The 25,202-nt window shown below is 40.2% G+C and overlaps 3 protein-coding genes across 3 annotated transcripts; 1 reads left to right on the top strand and 2 right to left on the bottom strand.

Moving 5' to 3' along the window:
* The first annotated feature begins 766 nt into the window (after nt 1-766).
* LOC139225437 (volume-regulated anion channel subunit LRRC8E) lies at nt 767-5,483 on the top strand. The gene is made up of 3 exons (XM_070856278.1): nt 767-812; nt 1,549-1,707; nt 2,976-5,483. The coding sequence occupies exons 2-3, from the start codon at nt 1,567-1,569 to the stop codon at nt 5,259-5,261; spliced, it is 2,427 nt and encodes an 808-aa protein (XP_070712379.1). The 5' UTR covers nt 767-812; nt 1,549-1,566; the 3' UTR covers nt 5,262-5,483.
* A 6,515-nt stretch (nt 5,484-11,998) lies between these two features.
* On the bottom strand, nt 11,999-14,775 carry cdkn2d (cyclin-dependent kinase inhibitor 2D (p19, inhibits CDK4)). Its single transcript, XM_070856292.1, has 3 exons — nt 14,616-14,775; nt 14,068-14,231; nt 11,999-12,956 (listed from the first exon to the last, which is right to left on the bottom strand). Exons 2-3 carry the CDS (start codon nt 14,206-14,208, stop codon nt 12,603-12,605), a joined length of 495 nt encoding a protein of 164 aa, XP_070712393.1. The 5' UTR covers nt 14,209-14,231; nt 14,616-14,775; the 3' UTR covers nt 11,999-12,602.
* A 396-nt stretch (nt 14,776-15,171) lies between these two features.
* ap1m2 (adaptor related protein complex 1 subunit mu 2) lies at nt 15,172-20,385 on the bottom strand. Its single transcript, XM_070856284.1, has 12 exons — nt 20,158-20,385; nt 18,749-18,905; nt 18,526-18,593; nt 18,237-18,367; nt 17,968-18,115; nt 17,327-17,453; nt 17,076-17,218; nt 16,647-16,718; nt 16,365-16,523; nt 16,045-16,170; nt 15,561-15,636; nt 15,172-15,421 (listed from the first exon to the last, which is right to left on the bottom strand). The coding sequence occupies exons 1-12, from the start codon at nt 20,197-20,199 to the stop codon at nt 15,396-15,398; spliced, it is 1,275 nt and encodes a 424-aa protein (XP_070712385.1). The 5' UTR covers nt 20,200-20,385; the 3' UTR covers nt 15,172-15,395.
* Nucleotides 20,386-25,202: the final 4,817 nt, after the last annotated feature.

Genomic DNA, 25,202 nt, shown 5'->3' with positions numbered 1-25,202 from the left:
CCCTGATTATGTGGTCTTACGAGTGGATCGAGGCATAATCCTGATTTGAGACCACATCAGTGCTCAACACAGGAAGCAGTTTGAGATGTTGTAGTAACTGTGTCCTGTAGGGGAAAAAAAACTCCCCTAATGTGTTTGAGATAGATGCTTTTCCTTGAAATGTTTAATTCCAAAATTCTGCAGGCAACACCCACCCATTATGGGACATTTTAAACATTAAGTCCACCGTTGGCCTTACATGTACTATTATCACCATATTGTGCAGTACTGGAAATTAACTTTTTGGTTCAGCACGAGAAAGTAAAAAGTATTATGGCCTACAGTGTTTTCACAGAAACTACTGCTACAAATTCATGTACTTTCTCCCACATTTCTGTGGTGTCTGATCTGCGTGTGACTTATGGTAGGGCATACAGTATGTTATACTGAAAAATGGAGTAGAATAAAAAATAATAAGGTAGAATAAAATACCAAGGAAAATACAGAGTAAAAGAGTTACTGGGGCGACTTTACAGCATTACCATCAATAATATGAGCTGTGAGGAGAGATTTGGTGACAAAAGGTATATTGATGTACCAGAGAGGCTCTCATTGCCCTGAATAAGCCACTTCATGCCTGTCTTTCTTTACTTAGCGTCTGTAAAGTTAGCGCTCAAAAGTGCTTAACTGGCGTGTTGAGGACAATTTTATTTTGAAAGTTTTATCCGGATGTCATGTGTTTCTTTGTAACTTGACACCGGTGCGCTCGTCTCTAACGATGAAAACAGATTCCACAGTCCCACCGGACACCAGTGGATCCTCCTCGGGCGCAGGTAAGTAAAACTCACCTGGTTAAAGCTGAGTGCGACACGTTTTTTTTAACTGCACTATAAATGTTGATATTTCAGGGACAAACAAACTATTTTGAAGCGATAAAAGTTGGTGGATGTCTGTTTATGAACATGTGCAGTATATGTTTGTGAGAGTTCGCACAAATAATGGAGTCCAGAGCCTTTAAGGACGAGATGTCAAAACGCTTCTTTTAATTAAACAGAAATGACACTGTTTAAAATGATTAAAATCATGCAGAAAGTCTGGCTTTGCCTGTTACAATGGGTTGTTTATCTGTCTACCCAGTCACATCTTAACAATTAACACCAGAAACTAAATAGCCTAACTTATAGATTTAGATGCTGTGGTGTTATCACATAGGTTGAACATTTTTACCTTTTATAGTTTACTAACTAAAAGGAAACAATCTAAAAAAGTATCCCAACCCTCTCCTGAACTAGAGTTAGGCAACTTTTTTTTTTTTGGTCAGACCTTGCTGTCAGACTAGTTTGACCACTTTGAACCCACCTACAGTTGAGCAGCAGACTGCTCATTCATTCATTCAAGGCCATAGATAACTAAAGCCTGTAGTCAGTCAAATAGTCCTGTGTATCCTGTCATGTGTCGTTTTTGTGTCATATAACTTTAAAACCTTTGACAAGACGTTCTCCAGAGACTGCACTGTGTTAAAGGCCTATTTTAGCCTCGGTGTTCACAGCCACTCTTTTCTTCCATCAGTGTGGAGCAGCAGCCAGGATGATCCCATTGGGTGAATTCAGAAACCTCGGCACAGAGCAGAACTCAAAGTTTCGGGTCCTGAAACCGTGGTGGGATGTTTTCTCAGAGTACCTGTGCGTTGCTATGCTTATGATTGGAGTCTTTGGGTGCACCTTGCAGGTGAGGCACCTACAAACTAGCCGCTTTGTAATCCGAAGCTCTTAAATCCTTAAATGTACGTCTATGGGTGGAAACGGATTTAGCAACATAATTATTATAAACCTACCATAACCTAACCTGATCATTTCTGTCTATTGTGGCATGTCAGAGTAACTCAGAGGAATATTTTGTTTCCTCTCTTTCTAATGGCACATGCTACAGTCATTCCTCCAAGTCAGGCTAAAACACAGACTGTGTAACTGAACTAACTTGCCTCTCTTGACCCACTTACTGCAGATTCAGATCACTAACTTGCTGCTTAATGTGTCTCTCACCGTCTGATCATCATTTCTGTGTCATTTTAAAATAGCATAGGGTCTACATGATTTGTCATATGGAGGCATTTTCATGTTTTTATTGCAATATTCATATATATGTAGTGCAAAATATCTGTTTATCACCAAGTCTGGTGATATTCTGTATTTCCTATTGTCAACAAATCAACAATAAATTGATTGCACTGAGAAGTAACCAAAGCCTGATACAGCCTCTCCCTCCGTGCCACAGATCTTCATTATTCTTGTCTAAAAACTATTAAAAACACATCAATGAGCCACGCTGTTGCACTGAACATGTTATAACATGGACTCTAATGTAAACTCTAATGTATTTTAAGTCAGTCTTTTGTACACACCGCCCTGCTGCTGTAAATACTCACCAGTACCAAATGCGTGTTTAATCCGCTGCTTAAAATAGCCCCAAACAAAAAAAACATTTCTTAAGTCTCAAAATACGAATGGGTTACAAATTAAAGGAAAAACTAAAATTATATATATGAGAATGAGCCCCCACTGATTACTTATGTTGATGATGATTTCAGGTCCAAAATGCTCATAAGTGATTAATTGGGTTGAGATCTGGTTACTGTGAGGAGCACATTATTCATCTCATACTCATCAGACCATTCAATGACCCCTCCTGCCCTGAATGTCTGGAGTTATTTTCTTTCTCTGCTTCTTTATTCAGGTTTTATCTCTAATTATTTGTATACAGCAGTTTAAATGTGCATAAAAGTTGAAAGGACATTACTTTTAGAGGAGGTTGGCTGTGCATTTTCTTAAAAACATTTTTTTTCTAAGATGGTGAATACAAGGATCTTGTTATTGTCCATTCAGATATACTCTTTCCATGTAACAGACTGTTGTACATAGGTAAATACATTGTCACACATTCCTGTTATTTTCCTATTTCTCCCCTAATTTATTCTTTCATTTGTCTATTTTCCCCAGCTCACCCAAGACAAGATCGCTTGCCTTCCCAGCCACTTCACCAGCCCGACGCCTGAGGCGATCGACTGCAGCCACATCCGGAATTACAGGGAAAATGAGACGTCGCAGCACACACTGGTCAAACCAGTCAGCCCCATCATCCAGGAGGTGTCTGGTCGCAAGAACAACCTGGACATCCACCAGTACGTGTTTGTCAACCACTATTGCTACGAGAGGTTTGTCCACTGGTTTGCAAAGTACTTTCCGTACCTCGTTGTGATCCACACCATGATCTTCATGGTAGCAAGCAGCTTCTGGTTCAAGTTCCCTGGGACATCCTCTAAAATCGACCTCTTCGTTACAATCCTCGGGAAGTGCTTTGATTCACCCTGGACCACGAGGGCCCTGAGCGAGGTTTCTGAGGAGAGAGGGGAGGAGAAACTAGTTAGCTGGAGGAGGAACACCATGACAAAAGAACCCACGGATCGACGAGCAGACGACGAGGAAACGGTGGGGCTTCTTCGCTCCTCATCCGTCAAGTCTAATCCAGAGAAGAAGAGTCCGGAGCCTCAGTCGACCCTGTCCGTCCTGGATAAGAAAGAGGGAGAGCAGGCCAAAGCTCTGTTTGAGAAGGTGAAGAAGTTCAGAACACATGTAGAAGAAGCAGACATCTTGTATGTCATGTATGTGCTACAAACATCACTGAAAGTCTTCAAGTTCCTTTTAATCATTGTCTACACTGCAGTACTGGTACCCAACATTGAGATAGTAGTGCGTTGTTATGTTCCTCCTGAGCTGACTGGTTTTGATATTTATTGCTGTAACCACAACAAAGCCCATCTTTTCTCCAAGCTTGCCTACTGCTATATTTGCTTTGTGGGAGTGTTTGGACTTCTGTGCATCTACACCCTCTACTGGCTGTTTCACAGGCCTCTGAAGGAGTACTCCTTTGAGCAGGTCAGACTGGAGACGGGTATCAACGACATACCGGACGTGAAGAATGACTTTGCGTTTCTCCTGCACCTTGTGGACCAGTATGATGCTCTTTACTCTAAGAGATTTGCTGTCTTTCTCTCTGAGGTCAGCGAGAGCCGTCTCCATCAGCTCAACCTCAACTACGAGTGGACCGCCAAGAAGCTGCGAACCCGCCTTGCCAGGAACACCAGCGACCGGTTGGAGCTCCACCTGTCAATGCTGCCGGGGCTCCCCGACACAGTCTTCGAGATTCCTGAAGTAGAATCACTCAAGCTGGAGCAAGTTAAAAACATTATCATCCCAGCTAATGTGGCAAAGCTAGACTCTCTTCAGGAGTTGTCACTGATTTACTGTCCAGCAAAGCTCCAGCTGCCTGCTCTGAACCACCTCAAGGCACATTTAAAGGTCCTACGACTAGCTTTTGAAAGTTTAGAAGAGGTGCCTATGTGGATGTACACCCTGCATGGCCTGGAGGACTTACATCTGAACGGTCCTCTAACCAATGAGGTGTCCAAAAGTGCCACTCTGGACACCCTTCGAGAGCTCAGAGCTCTCAGAGTCCTCACTCTCCGCTCCAACCTTACTAAGATCCCGCCCAGCATCGTGGATGCGTTGCAGCTACAGCGGTTGTGTATCTTCAATGAAGGTGTCAAGCTCCAAGCTTTCAGCAGCCTGAAGAAGTTAACCAACATAGTCTCATTGGAGTTAGTGGGCTGTGAGTTGGAGCGTATCCCAAGTGCCGTCTTCAGTCTGAACAATCTGCAGGAGTTGGACCTGAAGGAAAACAAACTTGCCACTGTGGAGGAGATTCTGAGCTTACAGCACTGTCGTCGTTTAGTGACACTCCGACTGTGGCACAACAAAATCACCTACATCCCTGATCATATCAGTAAGCTGCACTCCCTGGAGACGCTGGACGTTAGCTGGAACAAGCTACGAAAGCTTCCCTCTCGGCTGTATTATTGCACCAAACTCAGGCACCTCGACGTCTCCCACAACCAGCTCACCTCTCTTCCTCCTGAGGTGGGCATCCTGCAGAGCCTCCAGTTCTTCTCCGCTGCTTTCAACTCTTTAGAGACGCTGCCAGAGGAGCTCTTCTCCTGTAAAAGGCTAAAGACACTGGCCCTTGGAAACAACTGCCTGTCGTGTCTCAGCTCCAGAGTTGCCACACTGGCCCAGCTGGTCCGGCTGGAGATTAAAGGGAACCGCCTGGAGTCGCTACCTCTGGAGGTCGGGGACTGTCCCCTGCTGAATCTCAATGGACTGATAGTAGAAGACAGCCTGCTGGATTTGCTGCCATCGGATATACGAAGCAAGTTGACTAATGGCTGAGTGTGTAGAGCTGAGGGATGTCATGAACTCTGATCTTTCCTCAGTGTCGCACAGTAACTGATAGTGGTCTGCCTTGCATGGAGAAACATCCGTATCACTGAATGGTATTTTTCATGTAAAACAGCACAGAAAGGGAAACTATAACTTACCACAAAAGGATAAACAAACATTAAAAAACATATTTATAAAATCAGTCATTGTGAAATGAGTGTTCACATCTGTCAGTAAGTGAAAAACTAATTTGCACATTTTTTGAAAATCTTATTTATGCATTTTCTTTCAAAGTACCTTTTTCAAATAAACACTTTACAAAGTTTGTAGGTGTCCTGTAAATACCTTTTTTTTTAGTTAAACACTGTAATGTAACATTTAGCAGCAAGTATTATAAATACAGGGTCAGACAACTCAACTCAGACAAGGTCTGTTACATAATCATTCTGGACCACCATTGTCACTTGGCTCGAGTTTTGTTCACTGAACATTTTGTGACTCTTTAAAGCAAAAGTCAAGGGATTTCTAACTGTGCAGTATCCTGTCGGACAGGTTTATACAGCATGACGTGTTTTCCACAGTGTGGTGGCTCATGTTGCTCCTATTCAGACACCAAACAAGTGGAGGGAGAAAAAGCCTTTCAGTAGCAGAATAAAAGCTATTCATCTTTCTGTTTACATATTCAGTCAAATAGAGGAAAGACTGAAATCATACACGGGATTATGAATCGGATAAAAGTTAAGTGAGTGTGATATTCAGTATGCACAACACGATACAATGATTAATCATTTACAAACAGAAGGACGATACAATTGTTGTCGTTACAATGCCTTTTGGATGAGTAATGTACTGAGTGAAGTGATGTCTGTGGTGATGGTTTGTAGATACATTATATTACATTATATTATAATGGCGTTCCTAGAATTCAATATTGCATTTTTTTTTACTATCTCTTTAGCACAATTAAACTTTTACAGTAAAATAGGAGGTAGAACAGAATGTGATTTCCAGAAAACACTGTTGAGAAATTAGAATTTGAGTTGTAAAATGTAAAATATAATGCTTAATTTGACCGCACATTTTGCACATCATACTGTGGTGCAGATGCCTTTAGAGTGCCTCTTTAACACAATAAATCAAGGAAATAAAATGATTTAATAGTGTCTGTTAGCAAACTCCTCTAACACATCTCACATACTTTTACGCCTCAGCCGCTGCTTCCACTTTTCAGCCTGAACTGCAGTGCCCATCATGTCCTGGCTTGCATGACTACAAATGTTATCCTGTCAGGACATACCTCAGTAATACTAGAGCATACACTGACCTGCCCCTGCTGCCACACACTTCTTCTTTCATATCTTATCATTCAGATGGATTTGAGTACAGCACCTAAAGGAGGAAGCTGTTTATGTTTATGCTTAATGTCACAATGCTTTGTCAATCATTTACCCGTTTCTTCACCTCCCTTAAAGTGGCAGTCAAGTGTGTCACCAACATTAACCAAAGCAGATGTGATTGCATCATGGTGACTAAGGCTTGGCCTGAAAATAACAACATGTATTGTCTCTGAGAGGTTTGTTTTTAGTTGTTAGGGGTGATTTCTTCTTCTTAGAGGTGGTGTACCGACATGAATCTGAAATGCCACAGCTGCTGCCAGCTCAGCTGCTGCTGAGTCTTACTTGTGGAGTGCCATGCAGGTCTGATAGTTTTGTTTGCTGTATTTACATTTGAGTAGGAAAATCTGACAGGGAAGCTTCTTCTTTCCATGTGAGCGTCTGCTGCTCTGAAGTTTAAAATGTTACGATGCAGTTCCTGCAGGCTGGGATGGACTGAGCTGAAGTGTGAATTAAAGCAGAGACAGTTTACGCTGGCATCAAAGTTCATAACTAATCAAATGTGTTATATGACCTCAGAGTGACTGTCTTGGTTGATATGGCAAAGAGGAAAAGTCAATTCCCACACACACCAGTGATATAGTGGTAAAAATCCAGCCTGTAATTGCATAACAGCTGTGTTGGAGGTCTGTTCATGATTCCACACAACAGCATACAGCACCTATAATCACTCAAGTAGTTTATACCACAGTAGAAACAAATTTTATAAAAGGCAAACTTCAATCACACTTTGGGATTTGACAGTAGGTTGGTATGTATCACAGGACATTTCACAGGAAGACACTGTACTGAGATCCAGGCCCTCATTCCTTCCCAGTGGTGTAAGAGTCTCTGATTCAGTAATCCAATATGTCACGTTTCAGGAAGGCTTCCTTCAAGTTACCTCCTCGTCTGGAAATTTGAACTCTCTCTATATCAGTATACCTGTGTGAGGCCAGGAGATGTTTCACGTGTGCAAAGCAATAAGAACAACAGGACTGTCTCCGTTTGCATGTCTAATAGCAGAAAAATGTTCTGCCATTTTAGTCTTCAAAGATTTGCTTTTAATGCCGATGCATACTTCGCCACAAGGACGCTTGAGGACGTTTATGACTCTAATGGTTGTACAGGAAATTGTGCCTTAAAACTCCTTCCTTGTTCAGGATGGAAGAAGGAAATGCAGTTAGTGGTGTGTTGGCATTGTGCAACTGATCACATTTAATTTTACCTTCTGGTAAGGGTGACAACAGTTGGGTTGGTTTGATATAAAGGAAATGCGATCGTACCAATTTGTCTTTAGGGTTTCTTCCTCTACAAAAGCTTATCTTAGATAGTTATTTGTGCAATTGACTAACTTATTAGGTTATGCCAATAGCTTTTGATTGAATGTTTGAACATTAAAAGTGTCACTGGGCACTGTAATTATTCCTTCTTTCCATACAGGATACGAAATGAGGAAAAAACAGGCCAGGGGGATAAAATTTCAGACTAAGAAGACTGACTGGTTTGACTAACTCAGAGTAATAAAGTGTGTTGTTGTATTAACCCAACAACCATTTCAATGTACCCATGGGCACGCGATTATTGTATTAAGACAAACCTTTAAAAAACGTTAACCTGTCCTTTAACTTCCTTACCACTTTAACTTGCCATTACTTTTTACGACTTCTTAAGAATTAGGGCTGCAGCTAACTAGTTGTTTCCATTATAGAATAATTTGCAGATTATCTTCTTGATTAACCGTTTGGTCCAGAAAACAAAGAACCACATAAAACCAAAACCATTAAGGTGATGTCTTCAAATGTCTTATTTGAACAGCTGATTCTTTTGTCATATTCTCTCTCTCTCTCTCTAATAGGAGCAAAAATTCTCCCATCAGATAATAAAAATCAGATACTTGACTCACACCTTCTCCTCCCTCATCATCACATATTCCCGCATATCTGTATGTGTATGCTCATGGCTGAGGGAGTTGACTAATGGTAGTTTTTCTTGTCTACTCCTACTGCTTCCTGCTGCTTGCAAATGTGCCAGTGTCACTCTACCTCTCCCCACCTGCAGAACAAATCAAACCACAACAACAATGTTTATACAGAGAGTATTTGCACATCCAGCAACACCCCCACACTGGTGCTTGGTGAAGTCACAGAGCTCTACCTAGTGGCTGGAGGCAGGTCTGTCTGAGGCCGCTTTAGTCACTAACATGTTGACAACTGCTTTGTAACTATTTTAGTTGTGAAATGTGGGTGAAAATATATCATTTGTTGCTGTGTGTCTTTATTACACAAGATGAGGGAGTGGTAGCATAGACCATGGAGAGGAAGGCTGCTGTTTCAAAATGAGCTGGGAAAACATGGGCGGGAATGTAAATTACTCTACTTTTTTTTTTCTCTTTGACAAATACTGCTGACGTACCCTTGGGGGAGGTATTTAACCTCAAGCTGCTCCGGTAGACTTGTTCAATACCAAAAATCAAATACTGTGGTTGGACTATGCTGCGTCCAGCAGGTGCCTGTGTGTGATATGATGTAAATCTGAAAAAGGGAGGTGAAAACAAGAAGCAACTGTAGACTGCAAGCTATAACATCCAGAAAGTGTAGTAAGTATTTGAAGCTCATACCTCAGTAAAAGTGACAAAACCATCCTGTAAAAATACTCCCATGCAAGGAAGCGTCCTGCATTCAAAATGTTAACTGAAGTAGTCCAGAAGTAATACCAGAAAAATGTATATAAACTATCAAACAAAATACTCACAAGGCAGAAAAAAATATGTCCTGTGAGTGCTATATTTTTATTATCAATGCATTGATATACAAGTAGCATTTCAGTGTAGCTAGTTGAAGTGAAGCCCGTTTGAACTAATACTTTTTCAAATATTTTATAGGGTACTTTAATGTATAACAACAAATCATATTTCATAAGCTGATTATTGAGTTTGTGTGTAAATTTTGTCAGCAAAGTAACAAGTAACTGGGTCAATATCACTATAAAGTGCCTTTGGTGTCTTCATCAGAATCACTCAGTCATCATGAAAATGTAGCAGAATAATTAAACTCTGAGATCTTATTATAAGGGACCAAAGATTTGCACACATATCAGTACAATAATATGTCTCTTAAAATGTGTTTCCTTCATTTCATACCATTTTTTTTCTTTGGATGTACGTGATTTTGGCATGTCCCACACACTGTGTGTGTAATAAGTGGTTAAATGATACTAAATCAATTTTTTTTACATGGTTTTATTGTCACAACAAGTTATTTGATAAAACAAGTCATTTTGATCATGTATATTCTATTTTCATAATAGTATTGAACATTTGCATGTGTCCCTGAAATTGCTGTCCACCCTGTCATTTTGGGCTAAATGCCCCTTTAAGAAACCCGCTGATGTTTTCAGTGAGATCACAACCAGCATTTTGTCTTTCTTCAGTGGAGACTGAAACAGTGGCTAGTTGTAGAGTAGGTATTTACACTTATGTTTAGTAATTTTCATCATATTAGGTGTTTAGTTAGATGTTGTCAAGCTTAATATGTCCACTCTGTCATAGTGAAATATCAATTAATATAAAAACCTTTCACAAATTCGAAATATATGTGTTAAACAGTACACAGTCCGCTTGCTAACTGAATCATGTTGCTAAGTGAAGGTCCACCATGTGCTCATTAAATGCTAACATTAGCCAAAAATTGTCCACCCTGTCAGCAAGCCTTCCATGACAGGGTGCACATGGTTGCCCTAATTTCATTACTATCCAAATACTTTTCCCATTAACTAAAACATAGTGTTGAGAAAGGGACTAAATAGCTTTCTGAAAATATACATTTTATAATCACTATGTAATTACAATGTATTTATTCTACTTTGAAATTGTCCCTGACAGGGTTGACATATTTTGCTGTTTGCGTGTACATTGTCTGCTTGCAGTTAATTTATAAAAAAGTGTGGGAGCTTGACCAACATGCATTTCTAACAGCATAACATCTACTTAATACAATAAATGTGAAGTTAAATGGAAAATCTCAGCCTTTTTGGGGGGAAATTGGGAAGTCTCAAAGGCACCTTATGGTGATATTGACCCAACTGTAGTGGTGTAAAAAGTACAATGTTTTACTCTAAAATTTAAGTTGAAGTATTAAGTAGCTCAAAATGCAAATACTTAAGTAAAGTACAAGCAGTAATAAGTGTACTTCAGCGAGAAAGTTGACAAAGTTACTTTAATTAACAGCGTTCAGTGCAGATTTTCTCTGTCAAATTAATTCAGAAAATTTAGTTAAAGTAAATTTAAATGTGTTTCAGACAGGATATGCACATGAAGCACAGGTAAACAAGGCAGTAACACACACGGTCTCTCTGTGACACCATGAGGCTCTATGTGGTGGTTCGGCAGCACAGTAGTTGAGCTGTATCTCCTTTCTCGGTCGCTGAAGTTGGCCCGTGACACACAAGCAAACAAAATAGCCATTGTACTATAAGAGCCCTGAGCACAAACATCAGCAAACTGTGCCGTCGTTACCTACAAGCCTCAACAAAACAGGGCCCTCATTCATTTTGAGCTGCAGTCCAGCTATCTGTGTGACCTTTGAGAGGGTTTTCACTGCACAGTGCATTCCAGCAGGGAGTTATTATAAATGCCCTTCATGAATCACCTTGGTCTGGCGCTCAACACTTGAGGATGCGTGTAACATTGTTAACAGTTATGTCCAGTTTTATCTCTCAAGGCAAAATGTGTCTGATCGTTATGAATGCAAAGGAAAATGTTATTTATGTAGTTTATCGAATGCCCCTTTAGCTTCAGCCGAACAAAAGATTTTCAAAATATGAAAAATGTTCGAAAAAGTCAGTGGTTCCCAACCTTTTAGCCTTGTGACCCCTCGAAGCGAGGTCTGCTTGGGACCCCTTGTTGCATCTGTCACTGAGGTGTGAGCAGTTTAATTATTGACATTTACATAATTTTTATAGACCAGAGGGAAAACCTTGTATTTCACAAGAAAAAGACACTAATAACACAAAGACACTAAAGAGAAGTCAGAAAAATCTTATAAACAAAACATGTTTATGTTGCAGAAAGTTAATTTGTCATCTTGTTAACCACCATGTGACCCTTTTCATGGGATAATGTCCCCCAAGCTGGGAACATCTGGCCTTCATGATAGTCTAAATGCTGTTTTAAAGCATTTAGACCAGCATTTCAAAAAACAACTATATCACTTTACTTTAGCCTATTAATTTTGTACCCATATTAAGTATAAAAACTCTGCATTGAAAAAAAACATACGTAATCATATGTAAATTCAGGTTATTAAAGCCTCCAAATCTCAGAATTCAGCTGTTATCAGTTATGGTTTAAAATGAAAACTATGACTTCAACACTTCAAGTTCAATACTTTATTTTGTGCTTTCTTCTTCAAATAGTAAAGTGAATAATCTCACTTTTGTTTTAAAAGTATTTATATAAATAACATTTCAACAAATCACAATAAATGTTGCTATGTACAAAGTCACAGGAATATTCAGTCCTATTCCAACAATAAATAAGAGTAAATTCAAAGTCTAAGTACATCTAATTAAGAGAAACAAAACTAGGAAAAGCAATCAGGGTGCACCATGTCAAGTATTGTAAAAATGTTTAAAAACACATACAATGTATCAACTGTTACACAATGGAAATAATGCAATAATTACAAAACATTGGGGAAACTATCTACAAATGTGCACTCCCAATTCATAGGGAAAAACAGATATATATAAGGTGCCTAAATTGCACTGTGCAAAAGAGGTGTCTACTGAATATAGCCACCCATCCACTGAAAATAAGCTGCCAAGACAATATGTCCTGTGTCACATATTAATGCTGAGCCACTATTAACAAAAAAATATAATCCTTTACACAGCAATGAATTCAAGTCACCAGGTTTGAAGCAAAAAAAAAAAAACACTCAGGTCTGGGTCACCCTGAAGTCACCCAGACTTCTGACTAACTATGAATATGAGCGAAAAGCAAGTCAATCATATCGGGCACACACGAAGCTCGGGCCACGTCTATCGCTGTCTGACCACTGATGTTGGCGTGCTTCAGGTCGGACCGCGGTGCCAAGAACTCCACAACATCCCGGTGGCCTTCCCGGATGGCAATGTGGATGGGCAGGGCGCCGCTCTGGTCCGGGATGTTCACAGAGGCGCCGTACTCCACCAGAACCTGCAGAGTGTCCAGGAATCCCGTGCGGGCTGCGTCGTGGACAGGCGCTATCCCGTGTTTGTCCTGGACATTGGGGTCGGCTCCTTTCTCCAACAGCAAACTGGCGACCTTGGAGTTTCCCATCATCATCACCTGTAGAGGAGAGGGGAAGAGAGTGCACAGTGAATTCAACACTGCAAATGACAAGTTGAAGTCAAAGTATCGGTTTCATGACAGTGATCAAATCACTAATCCCTGTTAAATGTTACATTTCAGTCACTTCCAAGAAAATCTGTAAAAATGGGACAGCGGGAAGAATTAAATAAATAAACTGTCTGGGCTTTAGAGTTAATGAGAATATAAACATTTTGAGAGAATATAAATATAAAAATCTTTATAAAAATAATATGAGAATCCTTATTGACAAGAGGTATCTTTACACAATCAGTGACCACTATACTTAAATGAAATAAATAGTCCATTACAACAATAAATCCAACCTTCATGAAAGTTATAACGTTGATGACAAACAAAGATGTTGAGTCACTGACAACATTGTCAGGATTCAGCCTCTGCAATTATTTTATTGTTAGCTGAATATCTTTGGGTTTTTTGTACTTTAGGTCAGACAAAAACGAGACGTGATGCTTGAGGTATGAAAAATTGTGATGGACATTTTACTTCATTTCTGACATTTTATGGATTTTATGAAGTTTTTAAAAAAGACATTTGGCAGATTAAGTGGTTGCGAAAACAATTGTTAATTGCAGCCTCAAGTAGTCAACCCTCGGTTATATAAACAGTGTGGACAAAATATTGGAAACGCCTCACAGTATAACAACACAGTCCAACAGCATCACAGTCTACAGCCTCTAAAGCGATCAGGAAGTTGTTTCAACAAACTAAATGCTATAACATTCATGAAGGGGGGATCAAAAACAGGGTTGTTTGTGTGTTAGAATGTATTGGTTTTAAGTGTATATCCTCTTATATTCATTTCTAAAATCAGGTATTCCCCATTGTGCTGTTATTTATCTGGTTTCCAGGCAGTCTCAGGTACTGGGACTCATTCTGTGTGATTTTAACATAAAACATGTCTCAGTACAGGGTGCTATAACAGATTCACAACAGCCTTATGTCCTGTTTTGTTACAAGGAGAGGAGACTGGAACCAAACAAGTGGCTGAATTGGCGTATTTCTACAGTGTATGTTCATTCAGTACCTCGGTAAATAAGCATCAACAGTTGTGGGAGCTGTGCCTCACCTGTAGCGCAGTCCTGCCAAATTCATTGAGGGTATCAGGATGCACTCTGCATTCCTCCAGGATCCTCTGCACCTCGCCTGTGTTCCCTCTGGCTGCTGCCGCCGTCAAAGCTTTACCGGCATCCATCTGACTAAGGACCATTATAGTCTCTCTCTCTTTTCTGCCTGTTCGGTAGGAGATGTACAACAACAGTTACCCCGAAGCTCAACCACGGGCTGCTCGCGATGCCGGTAAAAAGTGTAATGATTAGTAAAAAAAAAAGGTAAAACTAGGATTCAGGAAGATTACCAAGGCTACAGCTAGCTAACGTTACTACAGTATCCGGCTAACGTAAGCTTCAGTTCCCTGTTGACGCCATGTTATTTCACTACACTAGCGTAATGTTATAGCAGGTCAGTTTAGCAAATCGTAGGTTTAAACAACAAAGCTCCGTGGAAATATTTGGTCTACCGAGAGAGAAAGAGCTCGAGCGAATCACACAAACAATTAGCATCCAAGCTAACCGCTAGCTTCAAAAAGAGAAGGAACTATAGAGGTTTTAAGCGCACCTTGTTCGCTTCCGTAAGATCCACAACGTCGCCGAGATTTTCTATCCCGCTGTTTCTGAAGACCAGTAAATTTTAAATATAATCAAAACAAGAAAGGTTTATCAACATTAGAAAATACATTTGCGCGCTGAGATCTACACGGCCGTGTCTCCAGACTACAATTTACAAACATTGGACGGGACAGACGCTGACCAATCAGAGCGCGCCTAGAGGGTGTCGCTCTTCCATATATGGTCAAAGAGGCGGAGCTACAACTCTGTTACTACACTATCACTGTGGTAACAACAGCAGTCGACCAATCAGAGCCCGTCGCGAAGAAAGCGGGCGATTCGTATACGTTGATGTCTTCAAAGGCAGTTCATTCACATTTCTGACCTTTGGTTGTGTTTCTCCAGAGGCAAGTGTGGAAAAAAGGCGGGTGTGAGTTTTTAATTTTAGGCGGAATTTAGCGACTGTGATTGCACAATGCATTTCTACAACATGAGGGAAAAATCTGCCCGTATATGGAGTTGCAAACTCATGAGAAAAACAAAGAGGAACAACAAATATAGAAACGTTACTAATGACAAATTGTTTTAATGGAATAATTTGATTAAATGCTTAAATAATTAGCAGTGGTAGAAACATTAAAACCAACTTGCACACAGATTTCATAAAATAAGATCACTGACATTAAATAGAGTGGGTGAAAATTTAAAGACATTCTTTCAGTCAAGTTAAAGCAATAATAGCTGCTCCTCTGGACGTCCTTGTGAGGAATATACAGTAATTCCTTGGGCTTTACACATTGGTCCTCAGCTGGTAGTCTAAATAAAAAGGAAAAAAAAGTAAGGAGAAATTATAAAAGTGATTCCACGTCTGGCTCCATGTGTATCTGACCACATGCTTATATAAAAACAGTTTGGTCATATTATATTGAAGTCTAATGGAGAGTCATTACTGTACCTCCACTCTGTGTAATGTACCGGACCCACGGCAATGCCTGGTAACCACTTTTTTCGATGATCTTCATATATCGCACCTGATGAAAAAGAGCGGGTGAGACAGACACACACACGTGTTGAGGCAGGAGACATTAATTTGGATCGTCAATTAAAACTAAATCTAGTTTGTCAATCTGAGCAACAACAACGTCAGCTCTCACAGGGCCTGACTTGACTATCCACGGGTTATAAACTGTAGACGTCTTGTGCAACGCAGTGATCTTCTCAGGTGAGCTTTAAAGTTGTCCAAACTGATATTGACAAAACATAACAAGCTCTGACAGGCATCAGATCCAAAATAAACAGGCTCTCAGATGGATCTGACTCATACTACCACAGGCTATATTCTTATTGGGTTGTTGACATTAAATGAAGAGCTTCAGTATAAACACACAGACCAGTGAACACATGCGCACACACACACACACACACACACACACACACACCTGTATTCCTGAGACTGTGAAGTATGGGATTTCAAATTTGACAGTGATGGGAGGTTTGCCCTCGAGCTCATCATTCTCCACACTGGGCAGACCGAAATGAGCTCTCATTAGAAACTCTTTACCTCCCTGGATGGATGGATGGATGGATGGATGGAGAGACAAATGCATGACACACACATACAGAGAGATGGACAGACAAGCATAAACAGAGTTACATATAAAACTCATTTCAGTCTTTGATCATAATGTAAAATACAATGGTGTATATACATTAAAGAAAGTTATGTAATTTGAAGTCAATGTAGTAGTGAATTTCTCACAGGGAAAGACTTGATGGTCCACACCACCAGGTTCTTCTCAGGCACATATTTGGCGTGGCCTGTGCTGGTTTTGAACTTGGGTGAGTCAGCATCACTGGGGACAGGGACCCTCACCTCCACATTATTTGCCACGGACTGTTTTTTAAATTGTCCCTTTGCCTGAAAGTATAACACAATAAAACAGGATATCTTATGAGAGCTGTTTTTTGCCTCATTTCTTCTGCCTTTCATGCTTTAGCAGTTTTTGTTGCTAGTGTAGTTAAAAATGCAGCCAGTCAGTACCTTAACCATGATTTCCACTCTGCTGTGAGAGAATTTCTCTATGACTGATTCGATCCATATCAGAGGTTTTACCTGGAAGAGAAGAAGGATATGGTCTCACCTTACAAATGAGTTTACAATTAAAACAGCATAAAGATGATTTCTTAGAGTTACATAGTAAGACATACATTGTTAATTTAACCCACAGGGCTTAATAAGGCTTACAGAGCTGCACTGCTAGACGCACAATGACCAAATCATGCATACTGTAAATTTTAATGTAATTTCAGTAACCTGGTTTGGTTCATTAATTTCATTCAAAATATTCCTAATTCTTCCTCTGTTAAAAGTATGTAACTAATAGAACTTGTGAGCCATGAATGTTGCACATGGTGTAAGTGACAAATGTGTATGATTTAGTGTGAAAACAATGTATTGAGTGTGACTAACATGGGTATTGATGCGATAGGACATGAGTTCGGACTCCCCATCTGGAGGAATGAAGGAGATTGTTCGATCACTCTCAAAGCGTGACAGACGGACACACTGGTGGAACTTCACATCCTCCATCACCACTGTCTTCCCCTTGTCACCTGGACACAAAACAATACAGTGGTGTTCATTTGCGTAGAACTAAAGCAGACAGATACGCTACATATCCAGCTGGATAACTGGATCAACAGATGGGTGTGCATACGTACGTCCGGTGAGAGCAAAGAGGACTCGATCATTGAGGCCCAGCCGCAGTTCAGGCATCCCAGAGAGCATTGTTTTCAGCTTGATGCTGCCCACGATGTCGCTGCTCATCACGCTGCCATTGGCGTTCACCTGAACAAACAACACAGCGGTCAATAAGTCTGAATGAATTATGTAATTGAATAAATCAAATCTGAATTAAGACGCTTAAATCAAACAATAAACGCAGGCAAAATGACACTATATGTTCCTCTTATAATGAAGACACAACCATAGATAAAGAAACAGCTTGATTAAAAGTGTAACAACATGACACTACTAACTACCTAAAGAAAATACTACATGCTAATACTTCACTTGAATATATACTTACTGTGAGGAATATTCATGCAATACTTGCTTTATTATGGCCTATTCAGCATAACAAATTAGCTTTAACTATATAAAAGTAATATTAGCAAGAGTTAACATACAAGTAATAAAGATTTTGAACACATTTAGCAGTTTAGTGACAGCCAAACTAAACAATATATTTTAACTTTTATGAATTATAAATAGTGATTAACAAATAATTGCAGCGAAGCAGCTAACAGCTCTGAATGACTTGTTAAAGAAATCAATAATTCGGCCCCACATCCCATCTTACCAGAACGTTGATGGACTCGATGACATCTATAAAGACCTCGTTCTTCTTGTATTTGATCCCCTCCGACCTCCAGGAGACAGCGTTGGTGACAGTGGTCGGCACCTTGGACTTTGCCACCTCCAGCTTGGCGCCTTCCTGAGTGATGTATCTGCAGGAGGTGAGATGAGAAGAGATGGTGTGATGCTGTGATTCGACACACCACGCCCTTTATCAATGCACATTATGTTCACGTCTGCATGAGCCTCCGAGTGTGTCTTGAGGGGTCTCACTCCTGTAGGATCTTGCTGTCGGTAGTCTGAGGGAAGCCAAAGTCCATCAGCTCATCCAGCAGCTCGTAGACGACCACAAAATTGTCCTGAATGCTCTCCTCCTCCAGCTCTTTGAAGTACTCTGTGAACACCTGTACGATACACATGACAGACATCAGCCCTACCTGACTTTAGACTTTAGATTATCGCGAGCTTTGGCTGCTCTTCACATAAATACAGGTTAATCCTAAAACTGTACAACAAATATTTACAACAATCATTTGAATTAAAATTTGTGTGTGTGACTCACCTCGACTAGTTTGTACAGAAATGAGTACACAAGGGAGGCGTTGGAGTTCTTGTTCGTAGTGGCCACCACTGTGCGGAGATCAGGTCAAGGAACACTGTACACATGAATGTTTTGTTACAGGTAAGATCACAGCTGTTGTCCGCTTCCCTACACTTTCATACCATAATTCAAACCTGACTACGTTTCTTTATTGTTTTTTCATTCAGGTCTAGGACGAGGATACAGTACAGGTTGCTGTGTTTGATCCACATGAAGTGAACGTTGCCATGCGACAGCACGGGGCAGAGGAGCCCTTCCTCTTCATGCTGCATGAGTAAAGGCAAGAAGTGGTCGATCTCCGCCATGTCCACATCGCCCTTGTAGTTCCGACAAATCAGCACCTGAGAGGGGAGAACGACGACGCACGGTTACCAGAAACTAGATATGGTGGTTAGTAGATACAGAGTGGACAACAAGTTGTCGATTTAGATTATTGAGAAAATAATCGGAAGATTAACCAATAATTAGAATAATCATTAGTTAGCAGTCTTATACAGAATAGTTGAAAATGAGCTTCACCTCAACCAACTACAATGGTAAAATCCTGTTTGAGTAATAATAATTTAATGATATACAGTAATATATCAATCACATATTTTACTTTCAATACTTTACATACATTTTTACTGATAATACTCACAGGTTTTTACTGGAAAGTAACAGGTAACATTAAATGCAGAATTTACACTTGTAAGACGAATTTTTTCAGAAAAAAAACATAATATATTCGTATTCTTACTAAAGTAAAAGAATGTTAATATTTCCTCCATCACTGGTTGCATCAACTAATGTGAATTCTTCAGAAGAGTATTGAACTATATTTTAACAAGTCATTCATTCTACATTCATGTTAATGCATCTAATATTCTAAATTTTCAGATGGATCCACATTCAGTTAAAAATTTTTCTATGGTACAGCACCAGTAGACTGTTACATAATTCAGCGGGGGGTACTGGATCCTGTAAATGTGCAGAATTACCAATTGCTCTAGAAAGAAAAAGATAAGAAAAGACGAGAAAGATGCAAAACAGGTCAGACCTGCTCAAGATACAACAACCGGTGCTTACAGCCTTCTGCAGGTCAGAAACCAGCAGCTTATTTGGATCACTTCAAACTAAATCCCACAAGTGTTGCTTGCAAATAACGCACCCTTTTATCACACACACTAATGTGTGCACCATCTCAGTAACACCAACTTTTGTGTCAGGTTACAATTTTCTGCCAGGAGGGAAAAGGATGACTGAGCCATGCACCAGGACAATAAAAAGAATGTGATACACAGGCCAGGACTGAAAGCTGCAGGCGAACAGGAGCTGCAGCACTTAAGTTATTCAAGGCTGCAGCCTGAGTCCCCACTGACCTGACAGATATGCATCCGGAAGTAAAGAAGAAAAGGCCAATCAATGAGTGCGTCGCATGTTCTTTATTAATATTTAACGACGCTATCAATGTTTAACACTTAAAGCACCATTTGGAAACTTTACAAAACAGAAAAAAAGAAGAAGGAATAAAAACGGGGTTGGTTTATGACTTTAGTCGCAACAAAAGCCACATAAGCAGTTATCTACAGTCAGCTCCTGCATTAATCTTACCTTCCCCTTCAGGTCCAACACAAATATAGCGGAGGCCGACATCGTGTTTGAACCCACAGCAGCGCCAACATAAGAGTGAACAGAGCGCACAAAGTCAAAGTCTGAGCCTAAAGTCCAACTCGAGTCCTTACTGGCCTGAATTTCGTCTCATTTCATCCAAACTGGAGACTCATCAGCCCGAGGTGGTCACCGATTCACCCGCGTCTGTTTCCTGAAGGCCGTGACGTCACCACACGCAGGTGAAACATTCACCAGCTCACCTGAACAGAGGAGGAGGAGGAGGAGGAGGAGGGTGTGCTGCTCTGTTTATCCGCGTGAGGGCGCTACAGACACACAAATCATAGCAGTGTGTGCTGAGTTTAAGGCCTTTGCATAATGTAGACTGACGAGACTTAGTTTTACCTGTTACACAGGAAAATGTTTCGTTTGGTTTCTTTGACCACAGCAGGAATGATGGGGACAAAGTTCACCTGATGAATTACACCACAATTACAGCCAAAGAAATGTAAATAAGGTGAAATTAAAAAAATCCCTGGAATAGAAAAGCTATTATCTGTATGTATATCAGTGCTTTTATTTAAATCAGCACCTTTTTGAAAACATCTGTGTTATCTCTTGGCTTTACTTCATGCTTTTGTTTTTGCTTTTTGCACACGCAGTGAGTTTCATCCATGCTCCATGTTGGTGAGAGTTTTGAGTGTGTGACCTGTGTTTTATATTTATATAATTCAAAATATATATATATAATATAAAATCAAGTTTCAGAAAAAGACTTTTAACATTTTAGACATGGTTTATGTCTGTTTGTGGTGATATTCAGTGATGTTTCTGTCAGAATACAGACTTTTTTTTCACTGCCAGTTATTAATTTAATTTTATTAATATTAGTAGTGTCAGGGTCCTGGTGTTGTTCATGCTGGCTCACTGTCACACTGTCACAACTTACTGGGACACTTGAATAAAATAGAGACATTGTTAATGTTATTAGTGACATTGCTTTTACTACTTTGACAGGTTAAAATGTGTGGAGAGAAAAATGTCTGAATCTGAAAACAACTCATACACACACACAGCGTGGTCCAGACCAACAAAGCTCCAGTGTCCATCAGAATCAAAACATGTTGCACAACTCTTTCCCAGAAGAACACGCTTTATTCACCAAACGCTGTTGACGTTTCTTCTGAAGAAGAGTTGTGCATTATAGTGACATGACACACATTTTTTTCACTGAAATTGTACATGTCTCATAAAAAAGACAAGAAGTTTTTTTTTAACTTTTCATAGATCTATAGCTGCATAGACAATAAATTCTGGAACATTAACCAAAACCATATGGGCCAGATACGAAATGCATGTGACTGTAATTGAATGATTTAAATCCCTTTGAAAAACATTGTACACCAACACAGATTATCATTTGTCATCTAAAACTGTAGCCCATTGTAGCTCGCCGCTTGCTGGCTTTAAATAGTACAGAACAGGTAATTAGATTTGAAATATGACTGTTATGCACATTTCTGAACCGTGTCAAAGACCGTGTCAGTTATAACAGTCCCTTAAACACAACAACAGTGTGGTGGCCTTGACTTAAGGCATTGCTGCCTCAGTATCTGAGGGAAACTTTTTTCTCCAAACCCTAAAAAAAGAGTACCTTTGCAGCCTTTGTTAGAGTAGATGAACATCCCTTAAACTACCGTAAAGGATCATGTAGGGTACAAATTTGTTTCAAGTCACCCTGAACTGAGAGTACTGAGGGCAGTGAGGGATCCTGTCCTTGTCATGGTCTCTGGTGAAGTAGAAAAAGAAAAAAGCAAGAAGTAATATTTTGCTTTTTCAGAATTACTTTATTTCTTAGTGACATGTCTCCCCCTGTTGCGTAGAAGGTAAATTAATTTGTTTGAATAGTCTGTAATATATAAAAAACGTTGCAAAAAAGTAGGGGTGTCATTTTGTATCATGTGATCTTTGTAGGTGGAGCTGCTATTTTGGTTTGTATATATAGGCCTGGCCTGTTCTGTGTTCACATGGATGTTTGCCTGACGAAGACTGTAAAGGTCAAAATATTGAATAAACAAATACTTTGGGAGTTTGCAAATTTCAACTTCCTTTCAGTCTCCTTTTCCTTTTTTCAGTATCCCCCAACGCTGAAACCACTGTTTAAATATACAGTCGATCTTATTATAGTGCAGTACAAAAGCTGACGTGCAAGTAAAGGAGCCTTAATGTATTGGTAGAAGGTTTTTATTTGAAAAGGTGCACCTCTGCTCTGTCTTCATCAGAGAGCGGGGTGGCCTGCAGCCACTGGTCTCAGGGTTGTAGAAACACTCATTGATCACACGCTTGTGGAGCTTCTTAAGCCATAAACCTTGCTCTACAAGTTCTCCCAGCCCCCCTCGGTCTCTCTGTGTGGCATTATGCCCCAGATCCGAGCCTCCATCCATACTCTTATGTCTGCTTCTTATCAGCCATGTGTAAGAGGGCAGTGACTAAGAATAACACTCTGCCATAACAGAGGCGTGTGAACATGTGCCTCTGAGGGCCAGATGGAGGTCAGTCTTTTCCAATATCTCACTCCTTTAGTCCATATAGGTTTGGCTCTCCTTATCTGGACTCTGTTTATCCAATGAGACGCGATCGTATCAGAGCTATAAATGAGACAGACACACCTTAACCGCGATGTGCTCACACAGGATATGAGCTATAGTAAGACCATCGTAAAGACCTTGCTAAAGGATTATTCAAAACAGATTTGTGCTGCATGGCACCAGTTCATTTCACCCACTTCCCAGTTTGTCTGCATTTAGTTGCTTTTTTCCAGTATCTACAAATATCTGGGTTTTAAATGTCAACCTCACAGACCAAATCAGTCTGAAGCATTTTTCCCTAATGTAAACATCATCCTTATTCCCTTCAGCTTCAACTGCATGTAGTATGTGTTTGACTCGTGATCTGGATTATACAGGATCTCTCTATAGTGGCCGAGGTCCAACACAAACATATGGTAACATTCACAGTCAGGCCAGATGAAAAGACATGACTTTTCTTTTCTTTTCTTTTCTTTTCTGTTGCAGCTCCAACCAATATCTGACCTGACCTAATGCTGTAATGTTAGACAGATTTTTCCTCTGCTATTCCCTTACTGTAAACATATAACCATATTATTTTAACATTGCTATTTTAACATGTGTCCCTTAATTCATGTTAGCTCAAGACCTGAGTGTTAACCAGGGATCGGTATACAGCAGTCTTGGTCCTTAAATGTGCAGCAGCAACTCAACCAATAACATCATAGCTGGGCTGAAAGGAGAAAGAGATTACATGATAAAAGCAGACTGACAGAAAATTAGTGGCAACTCTTTTGGTTTCAGACATGATTATCTTTGGTTTCTGGACTGAAGGTCCAAAGAAAATTGAAATTTGTAGAAACCACTTTGGGCTTTATGAAATTATAATGTCTCCATTAAAAAAAAAAGTATATTATAGGCAAAACAATTAGTTACAATTCAAGAAAATAATCTGCAGTTTAATAAAGATGAAAATTGTTAGTTAGAGTCTTAAATGGATGTGACACTCCCATAGGCCAACATGTGAAGATGAGCCACAATCATTCCAACAGGATTATGATATTGAAGAAAAGGCCCAGAGGAATATCCTTTCAGAGGGTCAAAATCTCTATCTATGCCCCTGGTAATAAGGGCTGACATGAATATCTATGGCCATTTTTGTCATCTGTCTGACCCAGTTAAATTGTTGATTGGAATCTAATATTAGGCTGAAGGAAGCGCTTCCAGGTCAATTAACCTGCTTGCTGCTCCCTTTAAAGTGACTCTTGTTTCAGCAAAGCAACCTCGCCCTGGATCGCTTTTTGCAGATGTCTCCAGCATGTTTAAGATGAGCCTACTGAACTCACTGCTGACTGATAAAAGAAGGGGCCCATTTATTGGAATATAGTCCAAAACTATTTATTCAGATTGGACAGAAAACCACCCAGCAACACTGTTTTGGGAGCATAAAAATTCAAGTAAAATCCAACCTTAAAGGCCAAATAAGGCCAAATATAGGCCAAATAAAAGATTAGATAGTAGAATGACCTATCTACTCCAATAGATACCCCCCAGTGGTTCTACTCCTGCATAAAATGACATTGTTATTTTAGTAATATTAATGAAAAAGTACCAAAAACCTCAAGTCCAATAAAACCAATAAATCAACCACTTGTAACCACTTACCACATCACACTAGTGTCATCACTTACGAAATATCATTCAGTACGATTATTTTTCGCAATGCATCTGAACACTAAGAGCTCAGCTCCATCACAGACCAGTATTATGGTTTCGTGGGAAAGACAGCTATGAACTGTATCCTGTAACCTCCTCAGGGTTCGGAGCAGTTGAGCTCAGCATGGTGGCTCACATAGAAAGAGATATTGGTGAGACATCCCGCGATACGTGCCTTGTTAATGGAGTGCTAGCTTTGGGATAGCTCCAGGATATCCAACAGAGCTGCCCATGACTTTCACCACCTTTCACCAATACAGTAAGTTTACAGTTTATTAAAGTAAACATCCTCATATATTACAATCCAGGTATCAGTTGCATCCCTCCGCTCCGCCTCCTGTAGCTTGAGACGCCGTGGTTCGGCCTGTTTGGCCCTCAGGATGTCAGGCCAAACTGGCTGTTGTTGTTACCTTATCATCAGGACAGTTGGTGCCCTGTTTGGTAACCTGACAGGGGAATATCATCCTCCATCCCCATCCCCCTCTACCTTCCACTGTCAGTTTTCGAGGACACTCCTCTTCGCTGACAAGTCAGTGGTGTGAGATCCAGCTCCACCCTTTGGTTGCCAGCTGGCCAATAGGAAGACAGCGGGCATTATGTAAATAGTGAGGTGAGGTGAGGAAATGGATGACAGAGAGCATAGCAAGGAGTAGGTGTCGTTTGTCATTGGAGCCTCAGGTGTATCTGGCTTTTATCTCAGGGGATTAGCACACAGTGGTACTCAGGCTAATTTTGTTATGAATAGCAAAGCATCAACAATGATGC

The sequence above is a fragment of the Pempheris klunzingeri genome, chromosome 3 (genome assembly GCF_042242105.1).
Source record: "Pempheris klunzingeri isolate RE-2024b chromosome 3, fPemKlu1.hap1, whole genome shotgun sequence".
Classification (NCBI taxonomy): Eukaryota; Metazoa; Chordata; class Actinopteri; order Acropomatiformes; family Pempheridae; genus Pempheris; species Pempheris klunzingeri.
This window is presented reverse-complemented; position numbering and strand designations above follow the sequence as displayed.

Excerpts from the sequence above, each read along its gene's own strand:
- ap1m2 (XM_070856284.1), bottom strand. The coding sequence starts at position 20,199 with ATGTCGGCCTCCGCTATATTTGTGTTGGACCTGAAGGGGAAG. Across the intron at positions 15,637-16,044 it reads TCACAGTCTCAGGAATACAG|GTGCGATATATGAAGATCAT; the intron begins GTGTGTGTGTGT and ends CTTTTTCATCAG. Across the intron at positions 15,422-15,560 it reads GTACATTACACAGAGTGGAG|ACTACCAGCTGAGGACCAAT; the intron begins GTACAGTAATGA and ends CTTTTTATTTAG.
- LOC139225437 (XM_070856278.1), top strand. The coding sequence starts at position 1,567 with ATGATCCCATTGGGTGAATTCAGAAACCTCGGCACAGAGCAGAACTCA. Across the intron at positions 1,708-2,975 it reads TCTTTGGGTGCACCTTGCAG|CTCACCCAAGACAAGATCGC; the intron begins GTGAGGCACCTA and ends TATTTTCCCCAG.
- cdkn2d (XM_070856292.1), bottom strand. The coding sequence starts at position 14,208 with ATGGTCCTTAGTCAGATGGATGCCGGTAAAGCTTTGACGGCGGCAGCA. Across the intron at positions 12,957-14,067 it reads TTGGCAGGACTGCGCTACAG|GTGATGATGATGGGAAACTC; the intron begins GTGAGGCACAGC and ends TCTCCTCTACAG.